We start from the raw sequence: 23309 nt of genomic DNA on the forward strand, positions 1-23309 counted from the left end.
TGCAACTTGGAATTGGATAGAAAGAACATGTTGAAAGCAGCTTTTTACCAAGGTCTCAATGCAGAGGTAAGGAATTGGCATGCTGCAAGAACAAGGCATCCCTCATTTCACTGATTGAGTCATCTTGATAAACTGGTCAGGAACCAACAGACCTACTGGGAAATGGTCAGCTCTACATACTGTCGACCATCATGAACCCATGCAGCTCAGAAGAACCAAGGTCAGTCCCAGTGAATGCAAGAAACACAGGAGGGAGGGGCTTCTACTGCAGCAACCCCAATCATGCTGTGGTTCAGTGTTCCAGTCACACCAAGAAAATCACCATTCCCCTTCAGGCTGAGAGGACACGCACACCCTCAAGTTCTCCCACAGTTAGGGGTCATCCATAATTTTCATCATTATCACGAGCGTACAAACCGTACGCGGGGAGGAGGGGGTTAATGACCAGGCGTACACTTTTTAAAAATGAAAAAATGATGGTCCGTCAATGTGCGAATTGGCTGCCGCCATGTTAAAAATTTCGCGCCACATCGGTGTTGCCAGCTAGCTCTACACGCTTTCTTTCTTCAATACAACAACAATGGCTAACCCAGATTTTGACTGCATTTACAAATTTGTGAATAGCAGAAATACCGCTATTCACAAGACTCCTTCAAATGAGTACGAGCAGTTTTTAAACGTTTATTGTTTCCTGCATTCATCTGAGAAGCAGCAGGAGGCAGTTAGGGCAGGACAGGCTGCTTGGAAAGAATAAAAAACAAACATTTCAAAGCCAAAAGGCAACAGCTCCCCTTAAAAAGACAGTCCCTAATTTTCAAAAACCAGACCCTCCAGGATGTTGCGATTTGCAATTTCAACGCAAATTCAACCAATCCCCGCGAATTCAGGGCGGTGTTGCAATTATATCCAATCACCGCAACTTTCCCGCAAATTTGACCAATCGTTGGCGTCGTCTTGAGGTGACGTCGACAAACTACCTTCCGCCTTACTTCCAGTGTTGCCAGATTGGGCAGTTTCCCAGCCAGTTGGGGGGTTTCAAGTGCATTTTGGCGGGTTTTGAACATATTTTGGGCTGGAAAACGTCAGCAGTATCGGGCAACACTGCTTACTTCTGTGTATATGTTCAAGAGAAACAACATGTGCGAGTCAGTGTTTATATAGTCTTAAATTCTGTTACTGAAAGTGTGTTATGTTTACAGTGAAGGACTGTGTGCACTTTATTATTATTTTTTTTACTTAATACAATAAATTAATGGATGCCAACATTTTTACCAAAATGGTATTTTATTTTCCATTGTTTAGGCAGCTTCAGCATCATACTGTGAGATTCTGTTCAAATTGTTTTTTTTTTCCTTCTATGAAGCCTGAGCCATTTATTTTATTACAACCCCGATTCCAAAAAAGTTGGGACGAAGTACAAATTGTAAATAAAAACGGAATGCAATGATGTGGAATTTTCAAAATTCCATATTTTATTCAGAATAGAACATAGATGACATATCAAATGTTTAAACTGAGAAAATGTATAATTTAAAGAGAAAAATTAGGTGATTTTTAAATTTCATGACAACAACACATCTCAAAAAAGTTGGGACAAGGCCATGTTTACCACTGTGAGGCATCCCCTTTTCTCTTTACAACAGTCTGTAAATGTCTGGGGACTGAGGAGACAAGTTGCTCAAGTTTAGGGATAGGAATGTTAACCCATTCTTGTCTAATGTAGGATTCTAGTTGCTCAACTGTCTTAGGTCTTTTTTGTCATATCTTCCGTTTTATGATGCGCGAAATGTTTTCTATGGGTGAAAGATCTGGACTGCAGGCTGGCCAGTTCAGTACCCAGACCCTTCTTCTACGCAGCCATGATGCTGTAATTGATGCAGTATATGGTTTGGCATTGTCATGTTGGAAAATGCAAGGTCTTCCCTGAAAGAGACGTCGTCTGGATGGGAGCATATGTTGCTCTAGAACCTGGATATACCTTTCAGCATTGATGGTGTCTTTCCAGATGTGTAAGCTGCCCATGCCACACACACTAATGCAACCCCATACCATCAGAGATGCAGGCTTCTGAACTGAGTGCTGATAACAACTTGGGTCATCCTTCTCCTCTTCAGTCCAAATGACACGGCGTCCCTGATTTCCATAAAGAACTTCAAATATTGATTCGTCTGACCACAGAACAGTTTTCCACTTTGCCACAGTCCATTTTAAATGAGCCTTGGCCTAGAGAAGATGTCTGCGCTTCTGGATCACGTTTAGATACGGCTTCTTCTTTGAACTATAATGCTTTAGCTGGCAACAGCAGATGGCACGGTGAATTGTGTTCACAGATAATATTCTCTGGAAATATTCCTGAGCCCATTTTGTGATTTCCAATACAGAAGCATGCCTGTATGTGATGCAGTGCCATCTAAGGGCCCGAAGATCATGGGCACCCAGTATGGTTTTCCGGCCTTGACCCTTACGCACAGAGATTCTTCCAGGTTCTCTGAATCTTTTGATGATATTATACACTGTAGATGATGATATGTTCAAACTCTTTGCAATTTTACACTGTCGAACTCCTTTCTGATATTGCTCCACTATTTGTCAGCGCAGAATTAGGGGGATTGGTGATCCTCTTCCCATCTTTATTTCTGAGAGCTGCTGCCACTCCAAGATGCTCTTTTTATACCCAGTCATGTTAATGGCCTATTGCCAATTGACCTAATGAGTTGCACAACATAACATCAGTCTCTCCTCTGTACTGCTCTGGCTTCCAGGGGTCGGGGGCTGGCTGACTTGTGTGGGGGGTTCTGGCCATGGTGGGGCCATGGTGGGGCCTTTCCCCCGCTGCCTCTGCTGCGGACCTCATCTTCCCCTGGAATGGACCGGGCTGCCTCCACTCTGCGTGTCTCACTTTTTAACGCTCTACATTAGCTGACTCGGAAGGTACATTCCCACTCAATAATGCAAACACCTCCAGTAAGTAAGGGCCGAGGTGGGGCGCTCTGTAGAGTGGCCTGTAAAAAGGCCCGAATCAGCTTGCGCCTCACTTCTTTTAATGCATCACATCTTAGAAAAATCATAATCTCAATTTATAAGAAAGGTGGGGGTGGGTCAGGGGGAGAGTCTTTAGTAAGGCTCTCTCTCTGCTCTGCCCCCCCTCTTTTTAATGCATTTACACATTAGATAAAACATATCATAGGGCCAGTGAGGCACATGGATTGGGGGAGCCTTGGGCTCCTGTTCTGTTCGGGATGGTGGGGGCCGGAGGTGGGGATGGTCTGGGGGGCTCTGCGGCGGCCCTTTCCTGTCCTCTCCTCCCGCTGGGGTTCGGCTTGTACCTCTACACTGGGGCTTGGAGTGGTCAAAGGAAGTCATCTTACCACCCCCTCCCCCATTTTATTTTATTTATTTATTTTTTCTCTTGGGGGTGAGTTTGTGTCTGGGGAGGTGCGTTAGTTTGCCTGAAGTCTGCTTCTCCTTCCTTTGTCTCTTCCTCCCTTCTGCCACTCCCTCCCAGTGGGACTCATCCTAATCCCCCATGCCCTGGACTTTTCTGCTTACATATCATTTACATAACTGCTAAACTGATAATATACATATGTATTCATGTACACACACACACACACACGCATACACAAATACCCCCCTCACACCCATACTCAAACATCCCCCCCCAACACACTCATAGACACACACACACACACACACACACACACACATTCTAATAACCCCCCCCAGTATCATGTCCCTAGCCCTTATTGAATGTCCCATGTCCTGGTTCACCAATGTTGTATGTTTTTTGTTATATTGTTTGTTACACACATCTTGGTTTTATATTTTCTACATTTAACCTGAATAAAAGGGGGGGGGGAAGTACGCTAGTCTGAGTTTGTTTATTTCTTTATAAAGTATGCTAGTCTGTTTGTTTATTTCTTTATAAAGTATACTAGTCTGTTTGTTTATTTCTTTATAAAGTATGCTATAGTCTGTTTGTTTATTTCTTTATAAAGTATGCTAGTGTGTTTGTTTATTTCTTTATAAAGTATGCTAGTCTGTGCTTGTTTATTTCTTTATAAAGTATGCTAGTCTGTTTGTTTATTTCTTTATAAAGTACGCTAGTCTGAGTTTGTTTAATTCTTTATAAAGCACGCTAGTCTACATTTGTTTATTTCTTTATAAAGTACGCTAGTCTGAGTTTGTTTATTTCTTTATAAAGCACGCTAGTCTAAATTTGTTTATTTCTTTATAAAGTATGCTTGTAGTCTGAGTTTGTTTATTTCTTTATAAAGTAAGCTAGTCTGTGTTTGTTTATTTCTTTATAAAGTATGCTAGTCTGTTTGTTTATTTCTTTATAAAGTATGCTAGTCTGTGTTTGTTTATTTCTTTATAAAAAAAATCTATGTTCTATTCTGAATAAAATATGGAATTTTGAAACTTCAAAAAAAAAAAAAAGAACTTCAAATTTTGATTTGTCTGACCACAGAACAGTTTTCCACTTTGCCACAGTCCATTTTAAATGAGCCTTGGCCCAGAGAAGATGTCTGCGCTTCTGGATCACGTTTAGATACGGCTTCTTCTTTGAACTATAGAGTTTTAGCTGGCAACAGCAGATGGCACGGTGAATTGTGTTCACAGATAATGTTCTCTGGAAATATTCCTGAGCCCATTTTGTGATTTCCAATACAGAAGCATGCCTGTATGTGATGCAGTGCCGTCTAAGGGCCCGAAGATCATGGGCACCCAGTATGGTTTTCCGGCCTTGACCCTTATGCACAGAGATTCTTCCAGGTTCTCTGAATCTTTTGATAATATTATGCACTGTAGATGATGATATGTTCAAACTCTTTGCAATTTTACACTGTCGAACTCCTTTCTGATATTGCTCCACTATTTGTCGGCGCAGAATTAGGGGGATTGGTGATCCTCTTCCCATCTTTATTTCTGAGAGCTGCTGCCACTCCAAGATGCTCTTTTTATACCCAGTCATGTTAATGGCCTATTGCCAATTGACCTAATGAGTTGCAATTTGGTCCTCCAGCTGTTCCTTTTTTGTACCTTTAACTTTTCCAGCCTCTTATTGCCCCTGTCCCAACTTTTTTGAGATGTGTTGCTGTAATGAAATTTCAAATGAGCCAATATTTGGCATGAAATTTCAAAATGTCTCACTTTCGACATTTGATATGTTGTCTGTGTTCTATTGTGAATACAATATCAGTTTTTGAGATTTGTAAATTATTGCATTCCGTTTTTATTTACAATTTGTACTTTGTCCCAACTTTTTTGGAATTGGGGTTGTAGTTTATAATTATTGTTTAATTTAGTCTTCAGGAGAGACTGCCTGCACACAGTACTAGTATTAATAGTTTATTTTTTCTTACATGAAAGCTGAGGCATTTATATTATATTTTAAGGTAACTTCATGTTGTGCTGTGAGGTTCTATGCACTTTAACTTTTGAACCAACAGGTGCATTTGGATAAGTAAAGCCTATTTTTCTGCATTTTTGTAGTCCTGGTAATCTTTTATATTGGTAAAGTTGTTTATAGAACCATTTCTCAGTGTCTTTGTGTTTTTTTAATCAATAGTTTTTCAGTAATAACTTGATATTTAACATATCACTCAATTTTAATCACAAAAAGAGAAAATTGTAACAATTTCTCGCAACTTTCACTTCCTCCCGCAATGTAATTGCAACAAAAACCTAAAAAACACCGCAACTTTCATTGCAATTTTTTGGAAACCCCCACAACATCAGACATTTTAGCCCGCAACAATCACAAAAAAGGCCCGCGAAATCCTGGGGGGACTGAAAAATGAATCGCCTGCTTTCTATGAAAACTTCTGGACCCGTCTTGTGTCTTCTTTTCTTCTCTTGTGAATCTTTGTATTGTCCTGTCATCCGATTTTAATAAAAAGTAATACAAGACATGGTTTTATTTTGAATTCCTATTCCACATAGGTCCATCATCATTTTTTTGTCCGCTAATGTACACTTTTTTTTGGGGGGGAGGGGGGTTGCTCAAAAGTCTACTCTTTGTAGACTCATGATAATGATGAAAATTATGGATGACCCCTTAGTCTCTCTCAGTTTCTATCACTCACCTTAACAATCCAGATAAAGCATTCAGGATCCATTTGTCATCTTAGCCCTGATTGACTCTAGAGCTGCAGGCAACTTCATAGACCATGACACTGTCATGTGTTTCAACATCCCTACACAGCCATTGCAACACCCCCTTAAGTTAAAAGCCATCAACGGAAGACCCATTAGCACCAAGGCCAACTTTCTCCAAGTCAGTGCTATAGAGATCTTGCAGTCACGTGACCGGAAAGTACACAGCCGCCATCTTGTCGGTAAAAAACACCGCTGAATACTGCTGCACTCGTGTACAAAATGGATAAATTTCAACCGACGGACTACACGGCTCATTTTTCTAATGAACAGATAACTAGATATATGTCTAAAATAAACGACCTACAGATTAGTGACCCTTATGGCTTACCGGACGTAGTTTTCATGACCGTGTCAGTGGATATGGAACTGCCAGAGGTGGAATACCCAGATGTGTATAATTACCTCATAAACTTTCCCTCGCTGTTCAGTGGTGAAGCACTGCGTGCTTATAAATCTCTGGACAGTTATCTTTACAGAAATTCAGGATTTGTCAGCCGCCCTCAGATGTGGCATCTTGTAAACAAGAAAATAACAATCCTCATTGGACAGGTAAGTCACTTAAGTATTACTAGTACTGATACTAGATATATCAGTAGTATCTAGTATAGCATTGACCAGCCGATTATAGAATAGAATAAGGTAATTCCAGCTATAATTCCAAATCGTCCGTCTTGTTTACCATGGATCTGGCATTAGAGAGAGAGAGGCTTGGCAGTGGAGATTTGAGTGGCTGTTTTCTGAGCTTAGTCAACAGGTCAGCTCTGCAGCCTCGCTTTTGCTTCCTCTCCCGACTCCGCCTCCTTCGTCTGCCAGACCCGATAACAATCCACGGAGACCCCGCTGGTCTCGCTATCTCGTCTGGAATGTTGTGCATGTGATAGAAATCACTACAAACCGTCATTTTTCTGCTGGAAACCAATGTCCAGTAAGTCCATACGGTTGTAGTGGATATTGAAGTCCGGTACAGACGAACAACACGCAAAAATACACACAAAAAACATAAAAAACATGCACAGGTAGGGAGAGCTTGTAGTCGCAGCCATTGTAGTAGAATTGTTTATAGTAGGGTTTTCCAGAAGAAAAGGTAGAAGCAGAACCAGAAGTAGAAGGCGGAAATATGGCTTTTGACCGACAAGATGGCATCTGTTACAATCTGGATCGGCTGTGACGTCACATGCAAGATCTCTATTCATTAGGAGCCCAACTCTCTGCTGGATATTCATTCTCACACACACACAGCAACCCCACTATAAATAACTCCTTGGGGACATCCAAATAGTTTGTAATACTGAAAAGTTTGGAATACCAAAATGGGCCCACTTGTCACACCAAACACTTAAGTTATATGCAAAATTTTAGGCACATTCTCCTAATCTCAAATTTTTCCTTCCAAGTCACTATCGCAGTTCATTGCATTAAAGGATCACAAATGGAGGTGATGATTTCTTCATCTGTTATGGAAATGATGGGGGTTACAGCCATATCATTATCAATATCCAACCACTGACTCGCTATGCTTTCTAAATCCTCATCATTCAGTTCATTCATGTGTTGCAAATCACCGATGATGTCATTCATGTTGCACCGCAGGGCTGGGCGGGGTGTATAAAAACATTTGTCTCTGGTGGGAAGAGGAATGCATGGCTCAGTGGGTCATGTAAGCAGGCAAATGATGGATGTAATTCCAGGAAGAGTGCTTACTTTCAAACAGGCAGGCAAATAGTTCAAAAATGTAAGACAAAGGCAGGGTTATGAAATGGGTAATAGTTGAGCAAGGCACAAATAGAATATCAGAGGTAATCACAAAGGCAAAGTCCAAAATACAAAAGCAAGTCAAAACCAGGAAAACAAAACACAGCACAAAGGCTGAGTAACATGAGACACTACGTACAGCGTATATACTTCGCAAAATCTGTGTGTTTATGAAGTCCTGATAAGTGCTCACTGTGATTGCGCTCTAATCCGGAACAGCTGCATAGTAATTAGTGCTAATGGTGCTACGTGCATGCTCAGAGCGTGTAGACATGACAAAGAGTTGCCATGAAAAGTGTTTACAGAGTAAAGACTCGAGGAAAACTGCTTTTAGCTCATAAAACAAAGACCATTAAGGGATTTTTTTATGTCAGTGATTGCTATTCTTGAAAATTGTTAGTGATCAACACCTAAGCAAGGCAAGTTAAGCCTTTGTTTTATGGTGTTAAGTACTGTTAACTTGACTGTGTACTTGATTACTTCTTGTTTGTATCTGGGGGGAAGAAAAACACATGGCTCAGTGATGTTTTTTTTGAAGACTCCAACTCATTGTCATTAAAGGCAGGGGACATGAACTTAGTTTGTTATATGCAAAAGAGTTCATTATAGTGGCCTTGCAGTGTGTGTGTGTGTGTGTAAGTAAAATATTACACCGATCAGCCATAAAATTAAAAACACTGAGAAGTAAAGTGAATTACATTATGTTGTTACAGTAACACCCGTCAAGGGGTGGAATACATTAGGCAGCAAGAGCAGTCAGTTCTTGAAGTTGATGTGTTGGAAGCAGGAAAAATTGGCAAGCATAAGGATCTGAGCAACTTTGACAAGGGTCGAATTGTGATGGCTAGATGACTGGGTCTGAGCATCTCCAAAATGACACATCTTGTGGGGTGTTCCCAGAATGCAGTGGTTAGTACATACCAAAAGTGGTCCAAGGAAGGACAACTGGTGAACCGGTGACAGGATCATGGGTGTGAAGGGCTCATTGATTCGCATGAGACACGAAGGCTAGCCCATATGGTTCAATCGCACAGAAGAGCTACTGTAGCAAAAAAACTGTTGAAAAAGTTCATGCTGGCTAAAACAGAAAGGTGTCAGTATTAACTTTTTCAGCAGTTTGTGTGTGTGCATGCATATATACACACACTGTATATACAATGGTGCTTAAAAGTTTGTGAACCCTTTAGAATTTTCTATATTTCTGCATATATGACCTAAAACAACAGATTTTCACACAAGTCCTAAAAGTAGATAAAGAGAACCCAGTTAAACAAATCAGAAAAAAATTATACTTGGTCATCTATATATTGAGGAAAATGAGCCAATATCTGTAAGTAGCAAAAGTATGTGAACCTCTAGGATTAGCAATTAATTTGAAGGTGAAATTAGAGTCAGGTGTTTTCAATCAGTGGGATGACAATCAGGTGTGAGTGGGCACCCTGTTTTATTTAAAGAACAGGGATCTATCAAAGTCTGATCTTCACAACACATGTTTGTGGAAGTGTATCATGGCATGAACAAAGGAGAGTTCTGAGGACCTCAGAAAAGAAAGAAAGCACGACTTTATTCATCACACACTTGTGAAATTTCCTCTCTGCATTTAACCCATCTGAAGTAATGAACACACACATGCACGCACACATATCCAGAGCAGTGGGCAGCCATGCTAACAGCGCCCGGGGAGCAGTTGGGAGTTAGGTGCCTCGCTCAAGGGCACCTCAGGCCAAGGCTGTCCCATATTAACCTAACCGCATGTCTTTAGACTGTGGGGGAAACTGGAGCTCCCAGAGGAAACCCACACAGACATGGGGAGAACATGCAAACTCCACACAGAAAGGCCCTCGCCAGCCACTGGGTTTGAACCCAGAACCTTCTTGCTGTGAGGCGAACATGCTAATCACTACACCACCGTACCGCCCAGAAAAAGCCTTGTTGATGCTCATCAGGCTGGAAAAGGTTACAAAACCATCTCTAAAGAGTTTGGACTCCACCCATCCACAGTCAGACAGATTGTATACAAATGGAGGAAACTCAAGACTATTGTTACCCTCCCCAGGAGTGGTCGACCAACAAAGATCACTCCAAGAGCAAGGCATGCAATAGTGGACGAGGTCACAAAGGACCTCAGGGTAACTTCTAAGCAACTGAAGGCCTCTCTCACATTGGCTAACATTAATGTTCATAAGTCTACCATCAGGAGAACACTGAACAACAAATGGTGTGCATGGCAGGGTTGTAAGGAGAAAGCCACTGCTCTCCAAAAAGAGCATTGCTGCTCGTCTGCAGTTTGCTAAAGATCATGTGGACAAGCCAGAAGGCTATTGGAAAAATGTTTTGTGGATGGATGAGACCAAAATAGAACCTTTGGGTTTAAATGAGAAGCGTTATGTTTGGAGAAAGGAAAACACTGCATTCCAGCATAAGAACCTTATCCTATCTGTGAAACATGGTGGTGCTAGTATCATGGTTTGGGCCTGTTTTGCTGCATCTGGACCAGGACGGCTTGCCATCATTGATGGAACAATGAATTCTGAATTATACCGGCAAATTCTAAAGGAAAATGTCAGGACATCTGTCCATGAACTGAATCTATAAGTTGACTCTAATATTGTCATTTTTATTTTAACAAGGGGAGACCCTCAAATAATCATCAGGTTTCAGGCCTCCCCTGCATGTCTTGTATTTGTTATATTTTGTTCAGCCAATTTTGTTCTTGTATGTGCAATAAACAATCAAACAAACAAAAACAATCTTAAGAGAAGGTCAGTCATGCAGCAAGACAATGACCCTAAGCACACAAGTCATTCTACCAAAGAATGCTTAAAGAAGAATAAAGTTAATGTTTTGGAATGGCCAAGTCAAAGTCCTGACCTTAATCCAATCGAAATGTTGTGGAAGGACCTGAAACGAGCAGTTCATGTGAGGAAACCCACCAACATCCCAGAGTTGAAGCTGTTCTGTATGGAGGAATGGCCTAAAATTCCTCCAAGCTGGTGTGCAGGACTGATCAACAGTTACCGGAAATGTTTAGTTGCGGTTGTTGCTGCACGGGGGGGGGGGTTTACACCGGATAGTGAAAGCAAAGGTTCACATACTTTTGCCACTCACAGATATGTAATATTGGATCATTTTCCTCAATAAATAAATGACCAAATATAATATTTTTGTCTCATTTGTTTAACTGGGTTCTCTTTATCTACTTTTAAGACTTGTGTGAAAATCTGATGTTGTTGTTTTAGGTCATATTTATGCAGAAAAATAGAAAATTCTAAAGGTTTCACAAACTTTCAAGCACCACTGTATGTCTCCAGTTTCTCATTTTCCACCCATCCAAAGTTGTGACATGCCTACAGTTCAATAATTTCTGTTAGCTATTTTTCCGCAAACATCCTATTCTATTTTCAGAGCCTAGAGCCTAGGTTATTGGTGTTACTGTACATTATTTTAAATAAGTACTCTCTCTCTCTCTCTCTCTCTCTCTCTCTCTTTTCCAGCCTGTGGACCACCTCAACTTTAAAGGGCTGGAGGGCCAGATACCAATGAGTGATCCGCACGTTGGCATCTTTCATACAGTGGAGCCACTGGAGTGGGACATGGTCAGAACAGAGAATGAAATGGCATTCTAGCAGGTAGTATTGGAGAGTGAGGACCACCCACTGGATGGATAGATGCTTTTTTTCTATGGTGCTGTACTTTGACTCTCACATGGAGAGCTTGTGGCTGATGGACAGCACTGGGTGCTCCTCCCCCTCCACCATCTGGGAAAAAACAGCCCCCAGCCCTCTGTTCAACATGTTGGTCTGTAAAACAAAGGGGAGAGAAAAGTCAGGAGAATGCAACAGCGGGCCCCCACACAAAACCACTTTTCGCACAGCTCCATCCACTGGACCGGATCTGGTGCCCCCCTTTTTAGTGTGGTCAGTCAGTGGGCTGGTGACATCCAAAAAGTTAGGCATGAACCACCTATAATAGCCAGCCAGCCACAGGAACTGTCTTACCCCCTTTTTGGTCTTTGGTTTTGGGCAGACTGCTATTGCTGCAGTCTTTTCAATTTGGAGATGCACCTGCCCATGACCCAAGTAGAAGCCCAGATACTGTACTTCCAACTGATCCAATTGCACACTTTTTCGGGTTTGCTGTAAGCCCAGTGTGCCGCAGTGAGCTCAGGACAGCCCTGAAATGTTAGAAATACTGCTGCCAATCATTACTATAGATAATAATGCCATCTAAATAGGAAGCAGCATACACATTGTGGGGATGGAGGATTCAGTCTATTAGATACTGAAACATTGCTGGGGCCCCAAACAACCTGAAGGGAAGGGTGACAAATTAGTGTGAACCAAATTGAGTTGAAAAGGCTATTTTCTTGTGGAATAATGGAGTCAAGGGGATCTGCCAATATCCCTTTGTTAAATCCAGTCTCTTAAACAATCAAGCAGTTCATCAATGCGAGGCATCAGATATGCATCAAATTTAGACACCACATTGACTTTCCGATTGTCCAAACAGAACCGGACTGACCCGTTGGTCTTGGAAACCAGACCCACTGGGCTACTCCAGTTGCTGTGTGACTCCTCAATTACCCCCATCTCAAGCATAGCCTGAAGTTCATCCTGAACCACATTTTTCTTGTACTTGGGGAGCCAAAACAGGCAGCTGTGCACCACCATCCCTGGGGGAGTCTTGATACAGTGCTCTATGAGGTCAGTGTGACCAGGGAGGGATGAGAACACATCACAGAACTCCTGCAACCTGATAACCTGTGCTCCCTGGGACGGAAAGAGGTGGTCTCCACAGGGGACCAGGGTGAATTGGGCCACACTTTTTGTGGACTTGCTTCCAGTCCCAGCTCTGCCCTCTCCGGAACTACCATTGCCAGAGCCACAGGAACCTCTTCTCTCCACGGTTTTAGGAGATTGAGATGGTAACTTTGATGCATCATCTCTATCTGGACATTTGACCTCATAGTTGACTTCCTCAATTCATCATATGATCTCAAAGGGCCCTTGCCACTTGGCCAGTAATTTCAAGCTTGAGGTGGGCAATAAAATTAGCACTTTATCTCCTGGTGCAAATTCGCTTAGCTGTGTGTCTGTTGTACAGGCAGGATTGATGTTCTTGTGCCTGTAGCAAATTCTCCTGGGTTATGTGACTCAGTGCATGGAGTTTTGCTCTCAGGTCAAGAACTTACTGAATTTTGTTTTTGCTTTGAGAAGGACCCTCCTCCCAATTTTCTCTAATGATGTCCAAGATGCCACAGGGCTTGTACCCATACAGCAATTCAAACAGGGAAAATCTGGTGGAGGCTTGTGGGACCTCATGCACTGCAAACAGAGGGTCTTGCCATCTATCCCACTTTCTAGCATTCCTGTGAACAAACTTACGAATCATGTTTTTAAGTGTTTGGTTAAACTGTTCAACCAGCTGATCCATTTGCAGATGATAAACACTAGTATGAATTGATTTAATCCCAAATAATTTGTACAATTCACGTAGTGTGCATGACATAAAAGTAGTGCATTGATCAGTCAGGATTTCTTTTGGAATCCCAACTCAGGAGATAATACAAAAGTGTGTCTTTGCAACACTACATGAGATATTCTGAAGAGTCACTGCTTCCGGGTATCACGTTACATAAACCACTATGACTAACACAAAGTGGTACCCATGTGCAGATCAATCTAATGGCCCAACGAGATTCATGCCAATTTGTTCAAAAGGGGATCTCAATTAATGGTAATGGGCACGATGGCACTTTGGACATGGTTGCTGGATTTACCAACTGGCATTCACAACAAGCCTCACACCACCTGCAGACACTGGCATGAATCCCTGGCCAATAGAAACAAGCCATGAGGTGATTTAGTGTTTTATCCTGACCCGAGTGCCCAGCCATAGTATTATGATGAGCCACATGGAATAAAAGTTCCCTATGGCTCTTCCGGACCGACAACTGTGTCATATTTTCTTTAGTTTGAGTGTCCTGCATCACTCAATATAGCCCATCCTTAATAATACAAAATTACGGAAAGGAAAGTGCAATGTTAGGCTGGAGGGTTTGACCAATTACTTTCACCTTGTCAAAAGTGTGCCTCAGAAACTCATCACATGTCTGTTCCAATGGAAAATCCCCTGAGGAATTCCCCAGAGAGAGAGGAGGAGTGGGGCCTTCCCCACTTTGTGTCATCATGACACAGAGCTGACGCAGATGACTCTAGGACTGCCTCACCAGCTAACGTTGTGATGGGATTCCCCCATGACATACTACTGCAGGACCCACCCACAACTGTTTTATTCACATTTTAAACCCCGGCCAATCTCTCCCCAGGATAAGTGGATGGGTGAGGCTCGGACTAACCACTGCCTCCACACTATGCTTTTCTCCCTGGAACTCAATAGTGACAGGTAATAGCGGATATTTGTGAAAGTCCCCTTGCATATACCTTACCTTCACCAATCATGCATTTCCCAGTGCCCCGAATTGAATCAGCCTTTGATGGAGGTCTGATTATAACCAGAATCCACCAAAGCCTGATGTATACCCCCTTGATTACTCAGACTTGGTATGTTCGTTCCTACTTGATTATGGGAAGCCTGCAGTGCATCAGGAATATTAATCAATATCCCTGCCTCCTTGCAGAAGTGCTTATTCTGGGAAATCCCAGCATTCCCACTGTGCTGACAAACCTGCCCAGGCTTGCTCCTGGTTCTGGTGGGCATGGATGAGTTCACCTATGGGAAGAGAGAGGGGGTTAACAGCAGCACAGACATTAGAAGCAGAAAGGAGGGAACAACCATGAGGACAAACATGAGCACGGGGAGTAGGTTTTGGGGAAATTGGCCCCCCGTTTCTGTGGGGCTGGGGTAGAGGAGGGGCAAGGAGAGTGAGAAAGAGAGGGGGAGAAAGTGAGAGAGAAAGAGAAGCTGTGGGAGCGCCTGCTCCCGGAATCCCCATCAGGTAATCCTCTGCCAGTCAGACTGCCTCCTCCAGCAATGCCATGAGAAAGTGAAAGTGAGGGAGAAAGAGGAAGGGAAGCTGCAGGAGTGCCTGCTCCCAGAATCCTCATCATGTAATCCTCTGTCAGTCGGACTGCCTCCTCCAGCGATGCCACGTGGTGACACTGGATCCATGCAGAGGCCTCACTCAGCAGTTGGGTGACAAACTGCTCCAATGTCACACAGTCAGTCAATGACGTCCTCCACGTTGCACTCACCTGCCTGCAGCCACCACTGGCAAGCGTCTCAGAGCTGCTGCGTGAATGCAATGGACAGCCAACTTCACTGTAGGCCAGCACACGGAACCACTGGCAAAGTTCTTCTGGGCTGCGGCAGACCCATTGTAGTATAGCCCACTTCAGGTCTGGGGTATGCCAGCATGCTGGTGGCCAGGAGCTGCCAAGCAGTGAGCTTGCTGCTCCTGTCAGGGGAAGCACATAAACGAGCCATCCACTACAAGGTTGGCCATGAGCTCGCCTCCGCAACGTGCTCGAACAGCTCGAAGAAGGCTTGTGTGTCATCCTACAGCACCATCTTGACCAGCTGAACAGGAATGCTGGCTGCAGGAGTGACCACTGGAATACCCACTGACTGGACCAAGCTCCACACCACCTGCCGGTCATTTACCTGGGCCTTGCACAGGGCCCAGAATCACTGCTCCTGCTCAATGGACATTGTGAGCAGCTCTTGGTACTGGCATTGGAGGTCAGCAGTGAGGGTCTGGAGTTGCTCCCTGACTGGTTTGGACTCCATAGCAGCATTTGTTCCCCAAGTCCTGGGTTTTGGCACCAGTGTAACAACTTTGGATGGGTGTAAAATAAGGAAGTGGAGACAGGTGCTACAATTCAAGTTGTGCTTTATTTTATCTTTCACTTTTGAGTGACTTTTACTACCATGCAGGCACACTACACATAAATGTGTACTTCGAGGTGACACACCTCTCTCTCTCGATGTGATGTTCATTCTTCAGGGTCAAAGAAGACCATGACTTCAATTTGGTGGGTGGCGGTTGTGAGTCTGGAGGTGACTGATGAAGACAATCCAGACTTTGAAGGTACGCCTACATGTTGGGCACACGTGGGTAGGTGCTGTAGTGGGGGTGGCAACAGTTTGAGCCTTTCATGCGACTCATTTCTTCTGGGCCTTGGCAATGTATTTCATCTATTGTGGGAGCATAACCACTAATCAAAGTTGCATTCTTCTTGCCTCCAAGTGGGAACTGAAGTGTCATCAGGTGATCATTGATGTCCTCTGGGAGCTTGGTAAGTTTCTGGGTGAGGTGGGACTTTACAGTCAATCCAACCGCTGCTACGACCACTCCAGAAGAACCACATCATGTTCCATGAGCTGGCCCTTCTCCGCTAGATGTGTTTCAATGAGGGCAGCTATGTCCACATTGTTGTAAGCTAGTTCCCTGGCAGCTAATGCAGTTCTTCTCTCTGGCCTGTCTACTTTGATGTTATCCAGTAGTGTGCACATTCTACATGCCAATGTTGAGTACCTTCACTATCTTATTTATTCTCTTATTTATTGTATTTTGACCACTGAGTGGGATCCCACCAGCCATGGTGTGCTGGCCAGGGTGAAGTGAAACAAGCTATATTTGTGGCACCTTTTCTAGCTCCTTCCTTCATAGAGGTGAGCAGAGTGAATCCTAAACAGGGCTGCTCAGACACCCAGGGGGCAGCCGAACTCCACTGTTGCTTCGTTCCAGCAGGGAGTGACCCTATGCCCTGGGCTGCCTGTGTACAGGTTCGTGACTACAACTTCCAGTGCTTCTGCACCTGTTGCTTCACCACTTGCCCATCATCAGAGGACTTGAATTTGAAGTCATGACATGAGGGAGAGTTGCGCAGCCATCAGCCTCATTCCCTCATCCCAACCTAACTGGGTCCAGGGGCAAGACAGACTCAAGATGACTGGAGCTAGCTCAGGATGCAGTGGACGGCCAACAGTGTTCTACGTGTTACACTGTGCCCTGATCACACTCCACAGATGCTTTGCTGGATCTGCCTTCCTGCCCATTTAAACACCAGGTGGTGGTCTCCTCTGCGCAGTCTATTGAGTCCAGACTTCGGTCTTAACTCTGACCAGGAGGAGCAAGGGGTTGTTAGTGCTTGCCCAAGGCTAGAGAAAGAAAAGTAGATCCAATTTTATAAAAGGTATAATTTTCCCTTAGATTTACATGTTGTCATAACTTTCACTGGAATTATTAAAAATATTTTATGGCAACGGTCACATTTGCACCTGCTCAGAGTTCACAGCAAGCAGCCTTCAAACATGGCTGCCACAGACTACAACAACTACACTGCATCACACTGCTCCATCTTCAGAGTACTAATCAATACTCACACCTGTTCTGAATCACAGCCTCATTACTACAGTGTATGGAAGGACTCTTGGTTCACATGCTCAGTGTGAAGTAAATGCTCAGTGTTCCCTTGCCTGACTTTCCCAAGGCTTAGTACTCATTTTGTTCATCTGGTTAATGATGTAATTTTGTATTTTGGTTTATACTCTGTCTTCATCTGTGATATCCTGTTTGTGCCTCACCTGACCATTGCCTGTTTATTGACACTGTCTTTGATCTACAATTTGGATTTGTCTGCCAGCCTTGCCTTTAATAAACTCTTTCACTTTTACATTGTGTTATCTACATTCCTGACAGCAACATTATTATTATAGAAAGATTAATAAATATTGTTAGAGTAGATTGTGTCTTAATGATAAAAAGGGGGAAACAGCTTCTGTTCATCAGTTTCAGTTAAGTGCTCTAAAGAGAACTTATAAATGCTGTACAATGGCAGGTGCAACATTACAGAGCTACTGTGAAATTTTGGATCATGTGAAAATGTTGAGCAGTAGTGTTCTATGGGCCATTTCAGTATTACTCCCCCCCCCCCCCCAAGTTCACATAGGCCAAATGAAATGAGGCTGTGGTTAGGATAACACAACATGACTTTTGACCATTTACAGCAGCTCAACTTTCACACAGCTGACATTAGCCATGAATGCTAGCTCATATTAAAACAAATGTACATGCTCTTGTGTTGATGCATGATGTAATCATGTAGACAGATCTTAGCAGATAGCTACGTACATCCATGCAGATATATAGAATTTGTTTACAATAAACAATAAACTTAAGGGTTATTGCAGAACCGAAATTCAACTTTTTACAGGTTCCCAGGACCTAGCATTTTGGATTCAGTTCTAATTTGGAAAAGAGTTTCGGTTCCCAACCCTAATCACAACCCACATTCCTCAAGTATATCATGACCTCTGTGAGGTACCCAGCAAAGTTAAGGCCAGTGGTATACTACCCCACAGACTGCATGATGGTGCCAGTGACCTCCTGCCTAGTACCATGTCCCCACATACCTACATTTAACTACCATCCCTCATTGAGCAATAAGCCATAGATGACTACATCCAACAAGCCCTTCAACAAGAGTATATTTGTCCATCCACCTTTCTTGCTTCAGCTAGCTTCTTTGTGGAGAAGAAAGGAAGTCTCCATCTCTGCACTATCAAGAGTTAAACCAAACTAGACTTGCACAATGCCCATAACTTTGTGTGTATCAGACAAGGTGGTGAGTGGAAAACAGCCATTAGCACGGCCTCTGGCCACTATAAGTACTGCATCATGCCTTATGTCCTCTTTTGTGCCCCCTTGGTGTTCCAATGCCTGCTTAACAATGTGCTGAGGGACTTTTGGGGCAAAAATCACTGGATCTTACATCTAATTACATAATTTGTTACTTTTTTTTAATAATTTTTACTTGCATAAATGACATCCTGGTTTATTCCCCTTTTCTTGATACCCATGTTACTCACATCAGGTAAGTTTTATCACACCTCTTTGACAATCAGCTCTACATCAATAGTGAAAAATGTGAATTGCATGTGCCAGAGATCTTGTTCCTGGGGTAAATCATCAACTGTTAAATTGTCGAAGGCATGGATATGGACAAGGCCAAAATTTGCTTCGTCATGCTGCCATGGTATTAACCCCCTTCCAGTGTGTGTTAGGCTACCTTCTGCCTCTGTTCTTTTGGAATACCAAACCAACTGATTCACCTACAGTTGACCATTGGTTTAGGTGGAGTGAGCAAGTGTGGGATGGCATCCACTAGCTCCTGGAACATGCAGCTGAGACAACCAAGCAGTTTGCAGACTTCTAATTATGCTATAATTATAATCTTAGAATTTAGAATTATAATTGTCATAAATTCAGCTCTAAATCTGTATAATTGGGGAATGTGTATAATAGATTTTTTAAAAATTAATTACTACTATAAGACTCAAGAATAACAGCTTTGGTAGGACTTTCATGTTTGTCTCATCCAAACACATTCAGAATGTATCTATTGTAGTTTTGAAACAGTGTTATATAGTTCAGTGTTGATCATTTTTATTAACAAAGTTCAGCAATTATTTCATTATAAGTAAGTTTCATGTCAAGAGTGTTTCATTTTCTTTCAGTACAAGAAAAGGTCATGGAATTCTTGTATATGGTAAATCACACATATGTACACTACAGATGTAGTGGATAGAGGTTGAAAAATGTTGGCACATTACTACTCAGGTCTATGCTTATATTTAAATCTGGCTCACTTATAAGGTCACTTTGTATAAATGTGTTTGCTAGATGATAATGTAAGAAGTATTTTACTTACCTTACTGGTGCTGTGTTCTGTGATAGTTTTGATCATTTCATTCTTTTCATTCTCGAAGTTCACTCCAGCTGAACCACTCACAGAGGTGTTTGTCGTCTCAGTAGGTGTGAACTTGAAAGATAATCCTATGCTTGTTTTAGAAGTGATATCGTGGGTGATTTCACTCAGCAATGAGTGAGCGTCCTTAAAAACCTCTTTAGAAGTAGTTTCTTCTACTAATGTCTGGAGGTAAAAGAACCAGTAGTGGGCATAAGTGTTTCATATTTAAAGAAATGGGTTATGTTGAACTATTTGTGTCTGTTGGTTTCAATGCTCTGCGTGTTTATTTACATAAATACACAGACCATTTTAAAGGTCACGTCTGATTCAGTAAAACATCTAAAGGAATAATTCAGTGTAAAATCAAATTTAGTGCAAATGCATTTCATCATCCATGACATGTATATTGTCTGACATTTGATTGTTTAGTTTTGTACTGGTGCAACATGACTAAAATTGCAAACAAATAAATGTCCAATTACATGTACAAATCTTTATGTACAAACAGGCACTAATCTCATTTTTGCATAACACATTTTGTAAATTAGCAGAGATTATCTGGACTGACAAATTTAGTGGAATTGTATTATCATGCATCACTTCCAGTTGTCTGTTAGTTCAATCATTTTTTAAAATGATCTGTACAATGCCCTGCCACACTGTCAGAGGGCGCCCTTCCCTGAATTTTGAATGCCTTCTTGTTGATTATTGTCTTTTCCTGGCTGTTATCCATGTAAAGCAATTTTAGCTTCCCTGCAAAGCCTGAGAGTTTGACAAGTCACTTTTGTAAGTTCTGAGCCATTTGTATCATGACTGATTACTATGTCGTGAACATGCCTTGTCTTGTCTCTGTTCTGCCCTTTGGATCTAATGCTTTCTTTGCTTATTGGATTATTAACCCTGCCTGCCTTTTTGACTTCATTTTTTGATTGTATATTATCTGAGATTTACTGGTATTTTACCTGGAACAATCTGACCCTGCCTTTGTCACAATAAACCTTCTGCATATTGGTCTCTATAACATGCCCAAGAACCCTTTGTTACAAGAGGCTTCACTGTAACACTGGCTTCAGCAGATTGACATGTGCAGTTTCTATCTCTCTCCTGAAGAGAGGTGACCGAGAAATAAATTTGCCCTGTGTCTGTATCGTGAAAACAAGGGGCAACTTTGGAGTCTCAATGTGCACACAAACTCCAAAACAAGAAACAAAGCCAGGATGAAATTTTATGGATGAAAACATGGCAAAATACTGAATTTCTCTTGTCCCTCTTACAGATTCCAGATTGTCAAGGTTGGAGCATCCTTATGTGGGGGAAAAGGTTTCAAAGTGCACCATTCTCCTCTAAATGCAGACTGGAATCATTCATATTGAAACTCACACTGTTGTGATCATTAAATCACCTAATAACCCCATTGCCTTAGGTTCACCCTGGTTATGAGATCTCCTGGATACAAGCTAACCATCTGGACTGAAACAAGTTCTGATAACTGCCTTTCTCTGCCATGTCACTCCACTCACATAGAAAGCTGTAAAAGTCAGACTGACGCGAAGACACCTAAACTCTACTTTGATCAATGTCACCTGCTGCTGCTGGCTTCTTCTTCAGAAAAAGAATGATGGTGATCTTTGGCCTGACATAATTTACAGCAGTTCTAATGCAGTCATAATGATGCAGTATATGCTCAAAAATACTCCTTCTGTCTTTCAGGCATTTGTAAACAAAATCCACCAAGAAATCCTGAATGGATGCATCATTTACTTCAGTGACCTGATCCACTTCAAAATTGAAACCAGGCATATAAGACAGGTATGGGCAGTGCTAAATAGGCTCATAGAACACAATCTGTATGTTAAACTTGAAAAATGCTAGTTCCACCAACAGTCATTTAAGTGTCTGGAGTACACCTGAATGACAATGGTGTTGAGAATAACCAGAGCAAGGTGGAAGCAGTTACACCTTGGCCAAAACCTAAGGCCACCAAAGACCTGCAAAACCTTCTTGGATTTGCTAACTTTTACTTTTTTAATGATGTTTCATTTGAGGGTTCAGCACTGTGGCAGCTAAGCTAACTTCAATCCTGAAAGAAAATTCCTAGACTCTCAGCTGTTGCTCAGAAGCAGAATAAGCCTTCCATACTCCCAAGCAATGATTAACAATAGCCCACATCCTTTATCTTCTTGGCTCAAAGGTGGCGGCATGCGAGGTCGCAGTGGCCATACAAGTTTTCAGTCGAACAAAAGTCACTGCAGCAGAATAGTGAGGATGACCGAGAGAATCACTGGGGTTCCTCTCCCACCCATCTCCCAACTCTAGAAGAAGCACATCATCTGCCATGCCAACAACATAGTACAGGACAAGTCCCACCCATCACATGCACTGTTCTGCCTCCTGCAGTCTGGCAGAATGTACTGTAGCATCCGAATAATCACTGCCAGACACTGCAATAGCTTCTTCCTTTGGGCACTCAGTCCTCAATTCACTGTTGCTCCTGAAGAACTGACAGTTCAAACTGAAACTCCAGTTCCTCATCCATTTCTCTTCCATTTGCATACACATGAACGATGCTCACTTTGTACTTGTCTTGTTGTAATTTCAAGTTTTACCAGGATCTCTTCAAACTGAGCTACATTCTCTTGTATTTTTTGCACCAAAATGAACATTTGCACACACATGCACCATTGCCATTTTGCACCTGTTTTTGTTTGTTTGTTTGTTTGTTTGTTTTCGTTTATTGCCAGTTAAGCAGCTGTGGCTATTTCATGGCAAATACAGGTAATAAATTTAACTTAACATATTCAAAACCAACAATCAAATAAATAAATACATTAAATAAGTTTGTTCACATCAATACACTTTAAAAAGTTTAAAACCTTTAAAGGTGGGACTTTATTAAAAATATTAAATATAGTGTCTTCTTTAAAAAAAATTCTGTCTTTTTACTCTAAGGGCAGAGCAAGATAAAATATGCTTAATTGATAAGAGACTACCACAAAGATCACAAAGTGGAGGTTCTCCTCCAGTTAATAAAAAAACCATGGGTGAGTCTAGAATGTCCAATTCTACACCTTGTATACACAACTTGATCATGTCTGCATGAAAATGACTGGGTTATCACTTGTTTCACTGTATTACATACGTCATGCAGCTTATTTCCAGCACATTCATCCCATTCGGCTTGCCATATATCACTTATGTAAGAACAGAGCACAGGTTTAATGTCCGAGACAGGGATTTGGCATTGAGAAATGTCTTCATTCAGGGCTCCTTTAGCAGCACTGTCTGCCTTTTCATTACCACGCAGGCCCACGTGACCAGGGACCCAGCAAAAAATAATGTCCATGTTAAGTTTAGTTAGTTGATCCACTTTTTCAAGTATTTTGGTAATCAGGGGGTGATCAGTCTTTAAAAACTCCAATGCCTGAAGGCATGACCTAGAGTCTGTGCAAATTAAAGATTTTTGTTGATTGGACTCTTCTATGTATTCAAGGCCCCAGAGCAAGGCTTGGGCTTCGGCTGTAAAAATAGAGCACAGGTTTGGGATGCGTGTTCCATGCTGGTTAGAAGCAACTACCATTGCTGACGACACACAAGTATCCGTTTTTGAGCCATCAGTATAGATTGGGATGTGCAAAGGGAAGCGCTGTCTTAGGCCCTGTCCACACGGCAACGGATTCAGGT

At 42.2% G+C, this 23309-nt stretch overlaps 1 protein-coding gene across 1 annotated transcript in view; it reads right to left on the reverse strand.

Annotated features, from left to right (window-relative positions):
• The window catches only part of c9 (complement component 9), a 96355-nt gene that overhangs the window by 58753 nt on the left and 14293 nt on the right, over positions 1–23309 (reverse strand). The window contains 1 exon segment of the mRNA XM_060913435.1: positions 19590–19811. Within this exon segment, the coding sequence (XP_060769418.1) occupies positions 19590–19811 (222 nt within the window).

The sequence above is a fragment of the Neoarius graeffei genome, chromosome 28 (assembly GCF_027579695.1).
Source record: "Neoarius graeffei isolate fNeoGra1 chromosome 28, fNeoGra1.pri, whole genome shotgun sequence".
NCBI lineage: Eukaryota > Metazoa > Chordata > Actinopteri > Siluriformes > Ariidae > Neoarius > Neoarius graeffei.